Source organism: Daktulosphaira vitifoliae, unplaced genomic scaffold (assembly GCF_025091365.1).
Source record: "Daktulosphaira vitifoliae isolate Bord-2020 unplaced genomic scaffold, ASM2509136v1 Scaffold_5, whole genome shotgun sequence".
Classification (NCBI taxonomy): domain Eukaryota; kingdom Metazoa; phylum Arthropoda; class Insecta; order Hemiptera; family Phylloxeridae; genus Daktulosphaira; species Daktulosphaira vitifoliae.
In genome coordinates, this window is record NW_026099576.1 from 8,033,247 (window position 1) to 8,052,957 (window position 19,711).

Sequence of the window (19,711 nt, forward strand, 5' to 3'; positions counted from 1 at the left end):
CACAAAAAAAAAATTAAAAAAATAAAAAAACACATCATAGTAAAATTAATACCTTCTCAGCTTCGCATCGAAGCTAAAAAAAAAAATAAACACATCTTAGTAAAACCAATACCTTCTCAGCTTAGCATCGAAGCTAAAAGTGAAGAATAAAATATTGTATTTTTAAATTGATATGTGTTCTGGAACTTAATTTGTGAGAAAAACTCAACATTTCGTTAAAATAACTATGTTTTTTATATTTTAATTGTAATAAGTGATTTAAATAGAAGTCTTATTAAGTATTTCTATGCAACTCTTGGTATTTAAATAACTATTCATATTGATATACTGTATATAACACATTCTGTTTGCTTCGTATTTTTTTAATTAAATTATATTTATTGATTATCATACGTAACATAATAATCAAACAGAAATATTTGTTACATTAATTAGAAGAATTTTGTTATTATTTAGTCAATATGCGAAAGTTTAATTGCAGACTTGAAATCGGGGCAAATATGGTTTAGATAAGTATATTTTGGTCTCTGATAAAAATTCCTTGTAGACTAATAAATTTATTTATGAGTAACAAACGATTTTTTTTTTAAACTTTTGCTTCAAATCCTTCAACTTTTATATATGTTTGCCATAAAAGTAATACCTACTTAATAATTTTTTATAATTTCTCTATAAAAATTACAATATTAAGTTATGAAATATCAATCTCTTATTCTATTTAATTGTATAATAAATATTTTTTCATAAATTATATTTTTATTTCTAAGAACTACTAATCAGGATATAAATAAGATAATAAGAGTTCATTTTGCTTTTTGAGTAATCCAAAAAATTAATTAAACACTATCTACAGATTTGCATCGAAACGTTTCTTATGATAGTGACTTTAATCACTGTCTGTATTATATATACTTGTCCAAATATGCCATGTCCACACTGTGCCGCGGACTCCACTATGCTATGGTTTTTATATACAAATTCTATAGCTTTATGAAAAATCTTTTTGTATATTTTTTTGTAATTTTGACCCACAGAGGTAAATTCAAAATGACAACTATTTCACAAAAAAAAAATGATGTTTAACTTAACTTTTGAAAGTAGTTTGAAAATACTGAACACCCTGTATATATCTTAAATTAAAGATTATGTAACGTACTTTAATATGGAAAAAAAAATTTCGGACTTTATTTTGTTTACCGCATTTAAAAATGTGCTATTTATGTGTTAAAATTCTCGATTCCGTATTTTATTTTAAAATACCTTACAAAAGCTTTTGAATTAGAAAAAAATGTTTTTACTCATTCCATTTTTATCTCATTTAGATTCAATAATTTCAATAAACATCAAGGATTCCATCACTGTAGTTTCCACTTGTGAGAAGAAATTTCTTACTCATATTAAAATTATTTTACAATATATTTTTTTTTGTGGTTGTCATTTATTTTTTCAGCTATCACTTGACCAATTTTTTAAACGATACATTAAATCATCACAAATAGTTTCCAGTTGAAGAAATTTACCCTTAAAAATTGAAAAAAAAATTTCCTTTATTAAATAAAAAGTTGCTTAATCAGCTTTCTCCATATAGACAATTAAAATCATTCATTTCTAATTCTTTAAGTATTTATTGTCGAATTAGTTTTGATATGAAAATAAGTTTGAACTACAAAATTAAATAATTTTACTTTGTAACTTATTAATTTTTAATTCTATTTATATGTGTTAATACAAGTCTAAAATAGTCCACTTTTTTGATAACACGTTGCTATATAAATCATTTCTAAAATAAAATGATTTTTAGTATCACCTTAATTTAACAATTTATTGTTACAATTAAAATTAAAATTTATAATACACTCAATTGAATAGATCTTTTTGATTGCTTCTTTTAGTTAAAAATAATCATTAAATTTAATTAAGTTCTGAATATTTCAATGGTAGAATCTTATTAAACACCAAAAGTTCCTTAGAAATGAATACTATGACTTCTATTTAAATTTTCTATTACAATATAAAAAGAAATTTATTTTTCTGATAAGTTTACAATAAATAGTAGTTATACAATTTCCAGACTGCATATTAATCTTATCAATACTCTTTTTTTTAATTGTCATAAATATTTCTATCCAATAATGTAAATTTTAAACTAGAAGTTGAGTTAAAAATTATGGAAACAAATTCAACATTTTAGCTTTGATGCGAAGCTGATTAATTTTACTATGACGTGTTTTTTAAAATTTTTTTTTTATATGTAAATACTTTTTTTTTTAATAATAAGTAATAATATTAAAACTTAGAAATGATAGAAAAAGTTTAATTGCATATCTTAAAACATCGAGAAAAGTAAATTTTTGTTTCTGATGAAAGTTCCTTGTGGTAAAGTGTATAAAACTTAAAGTTTTATTATAAGTAACAAACACATTTTATTGAAAAGTAATGCGTCAAACTCTTTAAATTTTTATACGTGTTAAAAGTAAAGAAATATACTACTACTTTATTATATTTATAATATCTCCCTAAAAATTACAATATTAAATTATTGAGTATCAATTTCATACTAAATTTAATTATTAGAATTAGAATTTATTCATATATAATAATTATAAATCAAATAAGTAATCGGGATAAAATTAAGGGAATAAAGGTAATTGTTGCTTTTGAAATAATCTATTGGTGGAGAATTCCAAAAGCTATATGATCTGCTAGTTCCTTATTAATATCCTGATAAAGATAAAGTATGTCGAATGAAAAAGAGATTATTAAAAATATTATTTTTCATAAAAAAATTGTGTTGATCCATACACTTTTGAATAAATTATAGCATTATAAAGTTAAAAATTAAAAAAATAAAATCGAGAATTTTCACACAAAAATAGCATTCGGTAGCCATTTTCAATGTGAAAACAAAATAAAGTCCAAAATTTTTTTTTCATGATAAAGTTTATTACATTAACTTTAATTTAAGATATATATAAAAGTGTCAGACTTACCGGAACATTTTCAAAAGTCAAGTTGAAAAATTAAATTTTTTGTGAAAAAGTTGTCATTTTAAACCCCCCCCCTCCGTGGGCAGGTAATTATAAAAATAATTATTATAAAAAAATAGGGTAGTGTTTTGCTCTTATAAGATATTTTAAAATAAAATAAAATACAAAACCCAGAATTTTAACACAGAAATAGCATATTTTTGTATACGGTAGCCATTTGCGCATAGAAAATAGGTGGTCGGGACAAATTTTTTTTTTTCATTTTATAATACATAAAATAAGCTTTAATTTGATATATGCTTAAAGGACGCAGTATTTCCGAAACATTTTCAAAAATCAAGTTGAAAAAGTTAGTTTTTGTATAAAGTTGCTATTTTAAATCCCTCCAATAAACAGCTTAAGTGTTAAATTTACAAAAAAATGATAATAATCTAAGGTTTTAGTATAAAAAAAAAATATGTTGATTTGTTTATTTTTGAAATAGTTATGGAAGTTTTAAAATAAAAAAGTGAAAATAATGACAAAATTTACTGATTTTTTAATTTGTAATTTTTTGGATATTTCCCCCATTTGCGGCGAACGAGGGAAAATTTTTCAATTTTTAAGGGTAATGTCTTCAACTAGATACGATTTTTGATCTTTTGACGTATTGTTGAAATAAATCGGTTCGGTGAGAGCTGAGAAAAAGTGGTAACAAACACAAAAAAATAAATAAAAAAAAAACACATCATAGTAAATTGAATACCTTCTCATTTTCGCATCGAAGCTAAAAACGAAAGTCGCCGAGCTCACAAAAACTCGTCTAATCTTAGCGACTTCCACGGATAAAGTAAATAATGAATTCAAACGAAAATGTTATCATAAACCATCCAAATGAAATTTAAAAAGTTCCCGTTATTTTCTGACACACCTCGTTTATTATAAACATTTAGCACATCACAAATATGAAATTTGACGTACAGTGCAAAGATAATGACTCTTAATTAGTGGTCATTATTGACAATAGATAAACAGAAAAATAGAAAAGGAAAGAAATATTATTTTAAATAAATGGCAAATAACCAAAAAATTATGTATAAAAAAATGTAAAAATAAAGAAAGTAAATGTACATTTTTTAATAAATAGTTTTATGAAACATCTAATAAAATGTTGCTGATACAATTTTTCTGTTATTATTATTTACTTATTATATTTTTTAGAAATAATGCCACTACATTGTTTACCATTAGGTCTCTTTCTTTCCATATTTTGGTTTATTTGTGAAATATGTCCAATTTGTGAAGCTTCATATGCATCTAAACAAAGTAATTAATATATTTAATTATGAATATAAAGTTAATAGTATTATTATTTAAATATTAGACTATATCATGTAATATATTAACTTTTATATATTTACCCTAATAATATATATTTTTTGATAATGTTACAATAATGTTTTTATAACTTTATTATAACATTATTTTTTATCATTGTTATCTTGGTAGTAGTAATTCGTTTATAAATAAAAATTAAACAAAAATATATTAACCTAAGTATACAAATTAAACTTTATAAATTAATTATTTACAGATTAACAGTAAAAATTAAAATAAATTAAGGTTTTTGCCTATTCACTTATACCGAATAAATTTTATTTATAAAAAGTGTAATTTGAATTGTTATAAAATTTTCAAAACAAGTAAGAATCCAATATTAAATTTCATTTAGATGAAGAATTTTCGTTTTGGTTAAACTACTGCCCAGAACCAGAGTGGCCTGCTGACCATCCATTGCCCTTACCTAAATGGGGTAATTCAAAGCCAGTCTTTACAATCAGCACTTTAAAGGAATACGAAGAGCTAATTAAAAAATTGGAAAATGAATTACAGTTATTTTTAATATCGAAAACATATGATTCAGTAACAAATTTTATTTGGTAACCTTATACTTCGCCATTAATTTGTGATATTAAAACATGTTGGGTTTATTTATCAAATTTTTTAGGTTTTACAATCACTATAAAAGTAAAATGGAAGATCAGTCATTTGACAAATTTTTCAGAGAATATGAACCAATATTAAATGATAATGCAAATAATTGTGTTGGACTATCATTATTGTTAATTGGAAAATTAGCAAAACTTGATGTATTTTTTCCCGGAATTCGTGAATGTTTATATTTAGTGTCATGTGAAAAAAATTTGAAAGTAAGTTATTTTGTATTCAATAAAATAGTAAAAAATTATTAAATAATTGTTATTTGATTATTAGGTTGGTTTAAACCTATACTAATTGATTGCATTTATCATAAACCACTCCATTATTCTCGAAATAAATACAAATTGAAAGAAAAATTGGATTTTTTTTCATTTAAATATATTTCTTGATTAATCAGAATAATTACTTTGTATAATTATTCTTTATAACTTATAAAGATATTAACTTAATTTTTTTTAATGGAAACATATATATTTAACCAGGGACGTCTTGAGTTTAACTTATGATGGGAGGCGGATTTCAAATATTTTTATAAACTAACTTGGAAATTATTAGCAATAATAGTGTTTTGACTTTATTTTTATGTATTATTTGATGTTATTTATCTGAGATATACATTGTATAAATATTTATAATATGACTAATACTAAAATATAATAATTCTAATAGTGTTATACGAACAAATACTTTTTATTAAGAAATATTTTTTAACAGTTATTATTAAGAAAATTCCAACTTTTATCAATGTTTAGCTTCGATGCGAAGCTGAGAAGGTATTGGTTTTACTATGATGTGTTTTTTTTATTTTTTTTGTGTCTGTTACCACTTTTTCTCAGCTCTCACCGAACCGATTTATTTCAATGATACGTCAAAAGATCAAAGTCGTATCTAGCACTTTAAAATGGAAAAAATTTCTCTCAAACCCTTTAAATGGGGCAGATACCTCCAAAAAATACAATTTTTAAAATCAGGAATTTTCTACATTTTTTTTATTAAAACTACCAAAACTTTTTCAAAAATTATGAAATCAAATCAAAATAATTTTTTTTTAAATCAAAAACCTTAGGTATTTTGATTTTATACGATATAATTTTTTTTAATTTTGACCCTTTACCTACCCTTAAGGGGATTTAAAATAGCAATTTTTTTTACAAAAATCAACTTTTGAAAGTGTTATAAACAATAATGTAAAATAATGCATCCTATAAACATGTATTAAATTAAAATATACTATAAGAATAAATAATTATCTTGATGACTTATCTTATATGAACAAATGGCTACCGTAGTTAATAACATACTATTTTTGTGTCAAAATTTTCGATTTTATATTTTGAACTTTAAATTGCTATAACTTTTTGATAAATGTATGTATCAACATAAATGTTTTTTTTTCTAAATACATTATGTATCATAACTTTTTCATTCGAGATACTTTTTTTTAAAATCTTACAATTTTTTCCTTATACAGAGTGCGTTAAAAATTTGAAAAATATATATAAAAAGTAGAACTATTTCCACTTTTGAAAATGTTCCGGAAATACTGCGTCTTTTAAGTATATGTTAAATTAAAGTTTATGTTACGTACTATAAGTTAAAAAAAAAATTTTGTCCCGAGGACCTATCTTTTAAGTGCCAATAGCAGTCAAAGTTGAAGAAAAAATAGGTGTTGACTGTTGGTGAGGTATGGGTGGTGTTATTTTTATCACTAGACGTATTTTTTCATCTAGATCTCTTTACACTCCTACTCACGCCTAGGTATAAAAATGTTAATAACTTCTGAAATACAGGTCCAAAAGTTGTCATGAATTTTTTTACACGGATTAGAGCAAAATCAAAAAAATCTTTAAACTTTTACGACGTAAACAAAATTGAAAAATATCACAAAATTTTTTTCGGGCGAGCAACTATTTTGAAAGGATGGATAGCTGTAAAAAAATATTATTATAAGCGATTTTTGATAAACAAAGTTATAATAGTTTAAAAATCGGTAGCATAGTGGGGTCACGGCATTAAATAGGAAATTTTATGAGAATTAAAAAAATTGTATCGTTAAGATTAATATACAGTCAGGATATTTTATAATAACTATTTATAGTAAATTTATCAGAAAAGCTCAATTTTTTTTTGCATTTTTATCGTAATAGATAACTTAAATAGAAATAATAGTAATCAATTCCTGGTAACTTTTGGTGTTTAAAAAGATACTACAATTAAAATATAAACTGATTAATTTTAATGATTTGCTTTAACTAAAATAACTAATCAAAAAAAGTTGTTAAAAAGATCTAAAAATCCATTGTTAATTTAGGAGAATCTAACAATAATTTATTTTAGAAATAATTTATATAGCAACATGTCACCAAAATATTTGGAATATTATAGTCTTGTAGTAGCACAAACAAATAGAGTAAAAAAATAATTAAATTACAAAGTAAAATGATATAATTGTGTAATTAAAACCTATAATATCGAACTTCATTCCTCAATAAATACTTTGAAAACATAAATGAATGATTTTAATTTTCTGTATGGAGAACATGGAATAAGTAACTGTTTAATTGATAAATTAGAATTTTGTTTCAATTTTTGAGGGTAATACTTCAACTAGATACGAATTGTAATCATTTGACGTTTCATTAAAAAATGTAGGTCAAGTTAGCGCAGAGAAAATAAATGAGTCACAAAATCTACCCTCTCAACTTTGCATCTAAGCTAAAACCTAAAATATAGTAAACTAATTTTAATATGAATAAGAAATTTCTTCTTAAAATTTGATAAAAATCAAGTGAGTTGAAAATCTATTCTAACTTAAAAAAAATTAAGAAAAAAATGCAAAAAATTCTTTGCCTTGTACGGGTTGGAACCTTGTAACCCTTTTTTTTTTCACGACCGGCTTAGTTGTAGGCCCCGGAACTACCGTGAGGCATTACTTCAGGGCGGTCCACGCCGTTTCTTAAACTCACACCACCACGTTGTGACTCAGCCCGAAATTAATCAAGAGCTGATTCACAACGTGGTGTGGCTTCCCCCGTTAGCCGGATCCCAGAGTGGGATCCGTTGCCCGGGTTACACCACGTGGAGGTGGGGGTAGGACTTTGCGAAGGGGGCAAAATATAACTCACAACACATAAAACATATAAACGCGAATTACCTAAGGCGCCGTCCTAAACCAGCGCCTTAGGTCCTCCTGTACCGGGCGTCGCGGCTGCCACTGTCTCAGGCGTTCAGCTTCCTCCTTTTTTTCCAAAATAGATTCGGCAAACGCCTGGACAAACCTCCACGCCTCCCGGCTTCCCAACATCAGGTCCACTAAGGACCCGACACGGAGCGTGGACCCCAGACGGAATTCCAGAGAGTCCCATTCATGGCCCCACGCCTCGCACCGGAAGAGGTTGTTCAGAGCGTTGTCCCAGGCGATCCCGGCAGTGGTTGCACGTAGGCGCGGCTGCCCTTCGAATAACGTAGAGGTATTCGTTGAAGAAGCCGAGGCCGGATATCACTTGCGTGAGACGGTAAGACAAAATGATAATTTTATAACAGTTTTAATGATAAAAATGATAATCCGTTTGAATAAATAATAAAAGACGAAATAAACTTGTGAAATTAAAAAAATATCACATTATCTGTGGGTTTTCCCAGTTTTTCTTGTTATGTAATCGTTAAAACTAAAAATAAGCTGCATCACAGAACTCCCAGTAAAATTTCAATAAAAATTGATGGAATTTTTTTCCAACTTGAACAACAAATCGAGTGACCACTCAATTTGTATGAGAATTTCGTAGGAAACACCCTTGTGATGTTTATTTTTTATTAAAATAAAATTTAAAGGGGAGGAACCTAAAGTTTGATAAAGGATAACATGAGTTAGGTGAAATAAGGAGACCAGTGACAATTGACAAGGACGTGATTGGAGAGATGGACAGTTTTAAGTATTTAGGATCAGTTGTGCAAAAGATTGGTGGTATTGACGAGGATGTAAGAAACAGTATTAAGTGTGGGTGGTTGAAGTGGAGAGAAGCGTCTGGTGTCTTATGCGATAAAAGAATTCCTGTGAGACTGAAAGGTAAATTCTATAAGACTGTAGTAAGACCAGCTATGATGTATGGTTCGGAGTGTTGGGCGATTGATAAGAAAGTAGAGCACAGAATGAGTGTAGCAGAGATGAGAATGCTTAGATGGATGAGTGGAGTGACTAATAGAGATAGAATAAGGAACGAGCATATAAGAGGGAGTATAGGTGTAGCGTCAATCGTGGATAAGATGAGAGAAAATAGACTTAGATGGTTTGGTCATGTTATAAGAAGAGAAGAATGGGAAATTGTAAGTACAATTGTAAAAATTAATTTCGAAGTGAGAAGAGGTAGAGGAAGACCAAAATAGAGATGGAGAGAATCTTATTGAATGCGATAAGAGGACAGCTAAAGTGAGCGTAGATGATGTGGGAGATCAATGTGAAGTGGAAGTTTAGGATAAGGGTGGCCGACCCCAAGTAGTTGGAATTAAGGCGAGGAAGAAGAAGAAGAAGTAATTTAATAATATTTTTCCCTACGGACTACGCTGCCGGTCGTCCAAAACCCGTTCATAAGATTGCAACTAAACCGTACCTGCACGCACACGATTGCGCACCTTATTTATGATATACGTTTCAGAATATTGCTGGGATGATGCTGCCGGTTGGGTTGGGTCGTTCAAACACTGCTCGTGTGTGCATGTGTATCTGCATATACTGAGGGAAATTACTTTCGGCAAATGTATTATAACGATTTTACTATTTACAAATTTGCATTTGTAATCAAATATTATTTTTTTAAAGTATAGAATTAAGAATATACAATTAATTTTAGTAGGAGATGTGATCGTCCCGTCGTCCAAACTACGAGCTGCCACTGCTAAACATAATATTTGACCAAAAATTGAATAGCAGATGCCGTTTCTTGGGGTATTTTTAGTCAAAATACAAAAATATGTTAAGCAATTAGTAATATTTTTTTTAAATCTTAAATTTTCACAAAATGTCTGTTTTAATGTATATAATAAATTTAAAAGTGTTCTCATTAAAATTTTGATGATCAACTTTTTCTTTATCCACCCTAATAAATATATAGTAAGTATTGTTAAAATTCTCTAACAGTGTTGAGATATTTTAACTAAATTTATAGCTTTGAACTCTAAGAGATTTGTTATTGTAATAATCAACTTTACAAAATAAAACTAAATATAACAGTTAAAAAAATTAAAAAATATGTTTGGTTATTATGTTTCTCTGATCATACATCGACGAATGGTGTATTGTAATATAATAATTCATTAATTATAATTAACTATAAAATAATAATTCTTCGGGCAATACTATCATGGCATACATTTTTTATGTAAATATAATTTTTTGAATATATATTTACACAATTAAAATTTTTTACAGAATTTCGAAAAATACAATAATGATAATCCAATTCAGTGGATAACAATTAAAGAACATGTCTTGATTTGTTTACAAATTAAAATATTTGAACGAAAAGGCGTTTTGCTACTAGATCCAGGTTATTCAATTGCTAGGGTTATAACTGTAATGAATGATAAATTGAGTCCACATACAGGTAATTGTTTTCCTTCAATAATAGAGTTAAAAAGTTAACGTTTAATATTAACCATGAAAAAAATTATTTTTTACTTATAATTAATTATTAACCAAATTTTAGGTTATTTTCCTCTATTTTTAAATTCAAGAAAAAGTTTTCTTTTTGAAATGGATATTAGTGGGAGATATGTTGAGTGGTTAATTTACAACAAAAATAAAATAAAAGAAAAAAACTTGATTCATATAGAGGCTCCTTATCTTTCACCAATAAGTGTAACTGAACGTAGAAACTTGGTTGACAATGATAAATGTTTGTACACGGTAAATGAAAGAGGACAATTTTTGGCTAAAGTTTATTTAGATGTCAATAAACCAATTTTTCATCTTGCTTATTATGATTATTGTAATGATAATTTAGTAAATGAAAAGGAAATTGAAGTATCATATAAAACGTTCCTTTCGAATAAAGTAAATGAATAGATATTATTTATATAATTAAAATAAATATTAACGAAAAATGATTAATAATAAATACATTTAATAATAAAATAAAATAACATTTCTTTTAGAAAATAAGCAAAAAAGTTGAAAAAGTTTTACAACAACTTAGCGAAAAATTTAACCTAACAAAAATGGAATTTATAACTATTTTAAAAACTCTTTCAAATATTATGAATGACAAGGAATTTTTAAAATATAGAGAAATTACCAACAGCTACATTTATAGAATCGCTAACTGGAATTAAAATAGAAAATTAAATCATCTAGATGTTTTATATTTTTCATAAACGCTTTTTGTCTATTAATAAAGTAACAATATAAAAAGTCTACTATTGGAAAATACGCAATTAATAATTTTAATAATTATATTATGTATAACTAATTATTCTCCTGTAAAAAAGGTAATAATAACACTTTGAATTACAATAAATATCATTTGAACTTTGTCTAACGTTCTCATTAATGTATATAATATCTATGCGTGATGTCTCAACAGTTAGGTCGTATAATTGTATCATACATGTACTAAATAAAACTGTAGCACAGTGGGGTCGTGGCACAGTATGGGACGTAGTATAGTTGGGACAAGTATAGGTGATACGTGATAAACAAAAAGAAAGACGGCGGGCGCATAGTAAATGAAAGTAATAGAGGGAGATTGGTTGGTTTTGTGATAAATAAAAGTAAAGGAGACGGTTGTATAGTATGAAAAAAAAGTAAGAGTGGCTAGAGGTACTGGACAGCGACAATAATAGAATGAAATGGAAAGTGATCTCGGGGTATGTGTGTTTACAGAAGAACGTCTAATATATATGAGTAAAGATGAAATATCAACAAAACATTATTATTTAGCCCCTGCACAAAAGTGTATACACGAATTTATGTGAGTCACGAATATCCCATCTCTTTATACAATAATTTTAGTTAATTTGTTTTCGACAATCTACCTCACTCTAAGTGTTTATTACTAAAAATCCTTCGGTGAAGGTATTGTTATAGATTTATTATATAAATAAATGTTTTCACTATTAGCAATATGTATGTATGCGCGTCTGTAAATGCACTTAAAGTTACGCGATTTTTATTATTATATTAACTCGCGTGTAACCATTTCTCTAGTACAACTCTATATTAAATCTATTCAAAAATGGTAAAAATCCAATTTATTATTCTTTGGGTATTTTATGTAAACCCTTTTTGTATATTTATATGGTATGCTCTTTGACCTTGTATGTAGTGTTTTATCCTAACAAATTTGTAATTAAATATTTTGTAAAACCAATACCAAGATCATGAATAACAATACGGAATTTCGTAATCATATGTTAGAGGAGGAGTTACGGGGAGGGTGTTCAACGCATGCTGCATTTTGCGCACACCCTAATACCCCGTTCGTAGTGGGCGCGGTGCACCGGATTTCGCAGCACTTCTAGAAAAGGAGCACGGGCGGTATCCTCCATCAAAAGTAGCATGCGCGGAAGGAGGTTCAAAGTAAGGTCAAACGTGCCCACTAACTGTCCAACTAGACGGCGGACTTCCTCGACGGTTAAGGGAGGTGGGTGAGTTTTCAGGTGTGATATTGTTGATCATGCTAAAAAATAACAAAAAAAATGTTGAATTAGTTTTGTTATAAGCTCTATGGAGCTTATAGCAGAAGAAGCGTTAAGATGGCGGCGACAATGCAGACATAGAGAGAAGACTGACAACAACTCGATATAACACAACGATAACATGAATATTCACAACAATCTTGACAGCATATTCGATCAATGTGTATCCAACAATTATAATTTCAAAAACCATATTCTGGTTGATAAAAATATCTTGTAAAAGAGTGTATTTATTCATAAGTAACAACATTTTTTTTTTGAAAATTATTACATCAAAACTTCTAATTTTTATACATATTTGTTACAGAAGTAACAAAACAATAACTACTTTATTATTTTTTATAGTTTCTCCGTAAAAATTACAATATTAAATTATTCAATATCAATTAAAAACTAAATTTAATTATTATAAGTATTTATTCATATATTATAATTATAAATCAAAAAACTACTATTTAGGATATAATTAAGAAGATAGGAGTTCATGTTGCTTTTGGAATAATCCACCAATTTTTAATATTAAAAAGCTATAATATCATTTTTACCCTGAGATGTCAAGAGGACTATCCAAATGTATACTAATTTTTATACTTGGGTTCAACAATGGTCATGGGAGAATGGTGTGGAACTAAAAAAATATTTAAAATTCTCCATCCATTAAATATTTGTACTCAAATACAGATACTTTATATAAGTGATAAAATCCTTACAAATACTTTCAGCCATCTGTCATCTACATGTAACAGTTGCAAAATTAGACATTTTGAGTTACAAAAATTTAAATACATAGATTGGGAACATAGACGTCTGCAGTATGGCGAAAAGGAGTCAGTTTCATCCTTGATTTTTTGCTTGATCAATTTTTATAATCGTTGTATAATAAAATTTTGCAACATTTAATTAAAATTAAAATATAAAAAAAAAATAATCTTATTCAATTATATTATGAACACCAGAATTAAGAGCATTGTTTTTTAAAGATTAATTAAATGTAAGTTTGGTTTTAAATTAAATTTATAGAGACACTTAATTTTATGAATAATACATAACACCGAGGATTGAAATCGATATTTACAGTTTAATTTTGATTGCGCTTATCGATATTTCATTTTACCAAATTCAAATTTGTCTATTGATACTACAAAGAAGTCCATTGTGGGACTAACTCTATATTTTCTATATAATGCTTCCAAATTCATTTAATAGTGGACGTTAGAAAAGAGGATACAATCCAGACCTAATCTTTGTAAGTAGTAATATAAACCAGCAATGTATGTACTCCTATACCAATAACACAACACAGAGCATTTTAAAACTACAAATAAACTAAGTTAGTAGGTCTGAAACGATACAATTCAATAAATTACAAAAAAGCTAACTGGGAAAAATACAGAGAAGCTATTAATATAGAAATCCAGAACCTATAACCAACACCAAAAAACTACAAAATATTTGCAAATGAAGTAAGGATAATATTTAGTCAACACAAACGAGGCCTAAGTAAAGAGACTGGAAAGCTGATAGAAATATATCAAGACATATTTAAAAACGATTCATTTAGCGGCGACACCATTGCAGCAAGAGAAAATCTTATTAATCAGCTAGGAGATGACAAAAACAAAAAGCGGCATGATCTCAATGAAAATTCTGATATGACTAAAAACAGCAAGAAAGCCTGACGCCTAATAAAAAAACTTAGTGGAGATCCAACTGTACATAGAACTTGTATAAATGTCGCTGCTAATCAAATAGCCTCAGAGTTACTTAAAAAATGGAAAACCCAGAGGGATAAATCAAGAGAAGAAAAATATTAAGAGACAAAAACAATGAATGTCACATCTTCCACCATGACTTTCAAATAAATGAACTCATCACCAGCCTGAAAAAATGAAGAATGGGAAAGCGGTTGGGTACGACGAAATTACAATAGAACAAATTAAAAACTTCAGATCAAGAGTGAGACGATGGTTACTTCAACTATGAAATATATATATATCTTCATAGGAATTGTGCACCGAAAAGCTGGAGAAAGTCTAAAGTAATAGCCCTTCCCAAACCAGGAAAAGACCTAAGTGATCCAAAAAGTTATCGACCCATATCATTGTTATGCCACACCTACAAACTATATGAGAGAATGGCCATGAACCGTATTAAAATTCAAATAGACAATTTGCTGATACGGGAGCAAGCTGGCTTTAAACCAGGCAAGGCCTGTACAGGCCAGGTACTCAACATAAAAAGGACAGCTTCGAAAATAAAAAGATAATGGGAACAGTTTACGTCGACCTTACATCATCGATTTACGGTAAAGCTAAATGATAAATGGAGTAAATAGAGAACCCGAAAAAATGGCGTGCTAGCACCAATGCTCTTTAACTTATATACAAATGACCAGCCAACTCTAAGAGACACGAAACATTTTATATATGCAGACGATCTAGCAATTACGGTTTATGATACAACCTTCGATAATCTAGAAAAAAAATTAACAAATGCACTAAAAGTCATGACCAATTATTATGACAATAATCAACTAAAATCAAACCCAGGTATGTTTCCTCCACCTACGAAAACTGTGACGCCAAGAAACGCATTAATATAGAATGGTTAGGAAAAATATTCCAAAACACTGACTAGGCGTCACCCTAGATAGGACCTTGACATTTAAGGAGCACTGTTCCAAAACTAAAATGAAAGTGTATGCAAGGAACAACTTACTTAGAGAACTCGCTGGAAGCCAATGAGGAGCTCGACCTCACACCATGTGTACAACCGATATAGCCCTCTATTTCTCAACTGGAGAATATGCGTGTCCAGTGTGGAGCCAATCCAAACACACCAAACATGTATCTGTAGCTTTGAACGATACTTGCAGAATCATAACGGGATGTCTTAGGCCAACACCTACATACAAGTTATACCTTCTAGCAATCATAGCTCCATCTGAAATTAGAAGGCAAGCAACCACCGATAAAGAAAAAACCAAACAGATAAATGATGAAAGACATCCTATATTCGAACATGAAATCACGAGCACAAGACTTAAATCCCGAAAAAGTTTCATACAAACAGCAAAATAACTGCACGAACCCCCACAAAAAGTTAGACTGCAAAGGTGGCAAGATGAGCTACAACTAAAAGAACTGATTCAGACTATACAACAACTTCCTTTGGGTGTACATCTTCCATGGCGACTATGGAAAACTCTTAATAGATTAAAAGCCGGGGACTAAAGCTAACATGATAAAATGGGGCTTTAGTGGAGAAGATGACACATTTGAATGTGGAGTACGACAAACTGATGAACACCTTTTGTCATGTACCATGAGTCCAGCACAAAGCACCAAAGAAGATCTGATTTTGACAAACACAAATTTTCTAGAAGTAGCTGCTTATTGGTTGCAATACAACATATAGAACGTTCCAAGAAATGTGATTTTATTAGACGTACCAGTTTATTTATTTATTTTATTATCTAAGTATTTTAGCTGCATTTTATTTTTTTTGAATTATCAATATAATTGTTATTGGCATTTTTTATAATCAGATACAAGAAGAAGTTACACTCTCGCCTGGTATAACTTTACGATCTTTTACTCGCTATACGCTCTCTCTTCCACACTAAATAAAAATGAAATTTTTTGGTTACACATATTTCTAGAATTATTAGCTATGTAATTTTTTTTAAGTTACTACCCTTAAGTATTTAATATTAATCTCAGTACATAAAAATATTACAACAAGAATAATTAGAGAAAAAAAGTTTTTTTTAATAATAAATAAAACGTGCGTCAATAAAAGTGAGATATTATGCAGACATCAAATATTTTAAAACACCTGCTTATACATTTAGTAAATTAATTTTTGGATAGTACTTTTCTGTAAATGAAAAATACTATAATAAAAGAATAATATATTATTATATATTTAAAATAATGAAGAAATAAATTTTATTTCTTTTGCAACAAACTTTGAAACCAAATTCAGACGTAGTTATAATAGGACAGCTCAAAAATAATAACGTTTAATCTTTAGGTTTATCATGGTGAAAATATTTCTTTGTTTAAGTAAAATTTACAATTTTTTTAATAATATATAATATTTACATGTATATATATACATTATATATAATGAGTTATATTTTAGTAATTTGTCAGTAAGTATTTTTTTTTAATAGTGTTACATAAATACCATAATTTAGAAAAACATGTTAAAATAAATTTGATGCTTATTTTTTTAATTATTCAATAATTTTAAAGTAAATTTCCTAGAAAAACAATATATGCCTATCTGAAATTAATGTTTGATAAAAATATTTTTAAAGGAATGTAAACGCATATTTTTTAAAGTAGATCATACAAGAACAGCAAATAAGATTATTATTTTAGATAATTAAAATTTGTTTACATATTATAATATAATTAACATGACATATTCGTTGTATTTTAATATTGTTGATGGTATTTATTTGAAAAATATATTATTGATAAAATAATTTCTAGAAAANCCTACATAAAAAAGATTTATATTGATATGTTCATTTTTGAAAAAGTTATGGCACTTTAAAGTAAAAAAAATTGAAAAAATTTCGAAAATTAGCGATTTTTAAATTTGTAATTTTTTTGGAGGTTTCCCTCATTTACGGGGAACGAGGGCCTTTTTTTCAATTTTTGAGGGTAATGTCTTCGANAAAACGTTGTAGGATCGTTGAATAGATGTTTTTCATTCCAGATAATATGTCAAACGTCGTTGGATCAGTACTTTTTGGCAAAGATGAAATTATACTATTTTTCCAATTTTTTTTATAAAGACTTGAGGAATTATCTATAAACATGTTAACAATATTATTACCACCATCACTGCAAGTATTATTATATTGCACGGACCTAAATAGAAAAAAAGACTTTTGTTTATTTCCAAATAGTCGATGGATTTTGACTAATGGAATTTTAAATGGAGGTTAAATGAAATAAGTAATATAAATTAGAACGAGATTTGCATTGTCCTCTTGAATTCGATAAATCATCAAACTCTATCGTTAAACATGTAAATTTAAATTTTTTACTGGCAATTTTTTTTCTTAAAAGTAAGGTTATTAAATCAAAAAAAAAACTATTTAGGAAATATAGGATGAGATGTAACGTGAGTTAGGAAAAACTTACCAATGGCATCAATAAACTGTGTCATAAAATATTTTAACTGCTTGTTTGGCGGTCACATTTATGAAACATGTATATCCAGTCAAAATAGCCTAAATATAAATTTAATTGTAATAATTATCATTATTAAAATTATAATTTACAACCGGAAATAAAAGAAGTTTGAAATTTAAGGAAGGGACTGTAATGACAATTGGAATAAATTTTAAGTAAAAGACTATGAGATAGGGATACATATAAGGTATCTATGTCAGAGAACACTAAATCTAATATATTATTACTTGGATTATAATTATTATTGAATTAAGTAACATTATGGTAAGTAATAGAAGAAGAAAAATCAGATTCAATAATCAATAATTTAAAAAAATAATAATAAAACTGATTCCTTCATTAGGTATAAGGGATAAAATAAAAACCCAGCACAGGGGGGTCGCGGCACAGAGGTGACGTGGCATAGTTGGATCAAGTATAATGATATCTGACAATGATTAAAATCACTATAAAAAAAAAACGCATCGATGCAAATCTTTAGATAGTGTTTAATTTTAAAAAATTGGTGGATTATTCCAAAAGCTTCATAAACTGCTAGTTCCTTATTAATATCCTGATTAAGACAAAGTATGTCGAATAAAAAAGAGATTATTAGAAAATAGTATTTCCCATAAAAAAATTATATTGATCAATACACTTTTCAATAAGTTATAGCATTATAATGTTAAAAATGTAAAAAATAAAATTGAGAATTTTCACACAATAATAGCATTTGGTAGCCATTTTCACCTTGAAGATAAAATAAAGTCCGAAATTTTTTTTTACCATTATAAAGTATATTACATTAGCTTTAATTTAAGATATATATAAAAGTGTCAGACCTTCCGGAACACTTTCAAAAGTTACGTTGAAAAAGTTCTACTTTCTATATGCATTTTTATGTTTTGAATCCCCCCTGTATTTAGGGAAATGGTCCGATTTAAAAAAACAGTATGTCGAATGAAAGATCTATATAAATACTACTTCTCATAAAAAAATTGTAATGATTCATACATTTTTCAAAAAGTTATAGCATAATAAAGTTAAAAATGGAAAATACAAAATCGAAAATTTTCACACAAAAATAGCATTCGGTAGCCATTTTCACCATGAAGATAAGATAAAGTCCGAAATTTTTTTTTTTCATGATAAAGCATATTACATTAGCTTTAATTTAAGATATATATAAAAGTGTCAGACCTTCCGGAACATTTTCAAAATTTAAGTTAAAAAAATTAATTTTTTGTGAAAAAGTTGTCATTTTAAATCCCCCCTTGTGGGCAGGTTAAGGGTTAAATTTATGAAAAAAATATACCAAATGAAAGGTAATGATATTATGCATCTATATAAAAAAGAATTATATTGATATGTTTATTTTTGAAAAAGTTATGGCACTTTTAAGTAAAAAAAATTGAAAAAATTTCGAAAATTAGCGATTTTTAAATTTGTAATTTTTTTGGAGGTTTCCCCCTTTTACGGGGAACGAGGGAATTTTTTTCAATTTTTAAGGGTAATGTCTTCGACTAGATACGATTTGTGATCTTTTGACGTATCATTGAAAGAAATCGGTTCGGTGAGAGCTGAGAAAAAGTGGTAACAGACAAAAAAAAAAAAAAAACACATCTTAGTAAAACCAATACCTTCTCAGCTTCGCATCGAAGCTAAAATAATAACTAATAATTGATAAATTAAGAAAAGCTTATGAAACTAAAAAATACCAAAAACTATTTTCTTCAAATAATTATAGTTTTAAAAGAAATCATTTGCTAACATTAAAGGAGTCACTGTTTAGAAATATTGACCAATCACAATCTAAAATAAATGTATATGTTACCTATAATTTTATTAATATGTAAATTA

General features: G+C 27.5%; 1 protein-coding gene and 1 long non-coding RNA gene across 2 annotated transcripts in view; both read left to right on the plus strand.

Annotated features, from left to right (window-relative positions):
* LOC126907232 (uncharacterized) overlaps positions 1-11,441 on the plus strand; it is a 17,176-nt gene extending 5,735 nt beyond the window's left edge. The window contains exons 3-9 of the mRNA XM_050688346.1: positions 1,323-1,373; positions 4,218-4,292; positions 4,699-4,906; positions 4,975-5,176; positions 10,393-10,567; positions 10,670-11,016; positions 11,118-11,441. Coding sequence (XP_050544303.1) covers positions 1,323-1,373; positions 4,218-4,292; positions 4,699-4,906; positions 4,975-5,176; positions 10,393-10,567; positions 10,670-11,016; positions 11,118-11,294 — 1,235 coding nt within the window. The 3' untranslated portion in view covers positions 11,295-11,441. The remainder of the gene's footprint in view (positions 1-1,322; positions 1,374-4,217; positions 4,293-4,698; positions 4,907-4,974; positions 5,177-10,392; positions 10,568-10,669; positions 11,017-11,117) is intronic.
* Positions 11,442-17,171: 5,730 nt separating this feature from the next.
* On the plus strand, positions 17,172-19,495 carry LOC126907560 (uncharacterized). The gene is made up of 2 exons (XR_007704561.1): positions 17,172-17,287; positions 19,314-19,495. It is a non-coding gene; the product is annotated as an uncharacterized LOC126907560 (long non-coding RNA).
* The last annotated feature ends 216 nt before the right edge of the window (positions 19,496-19,711 follow it).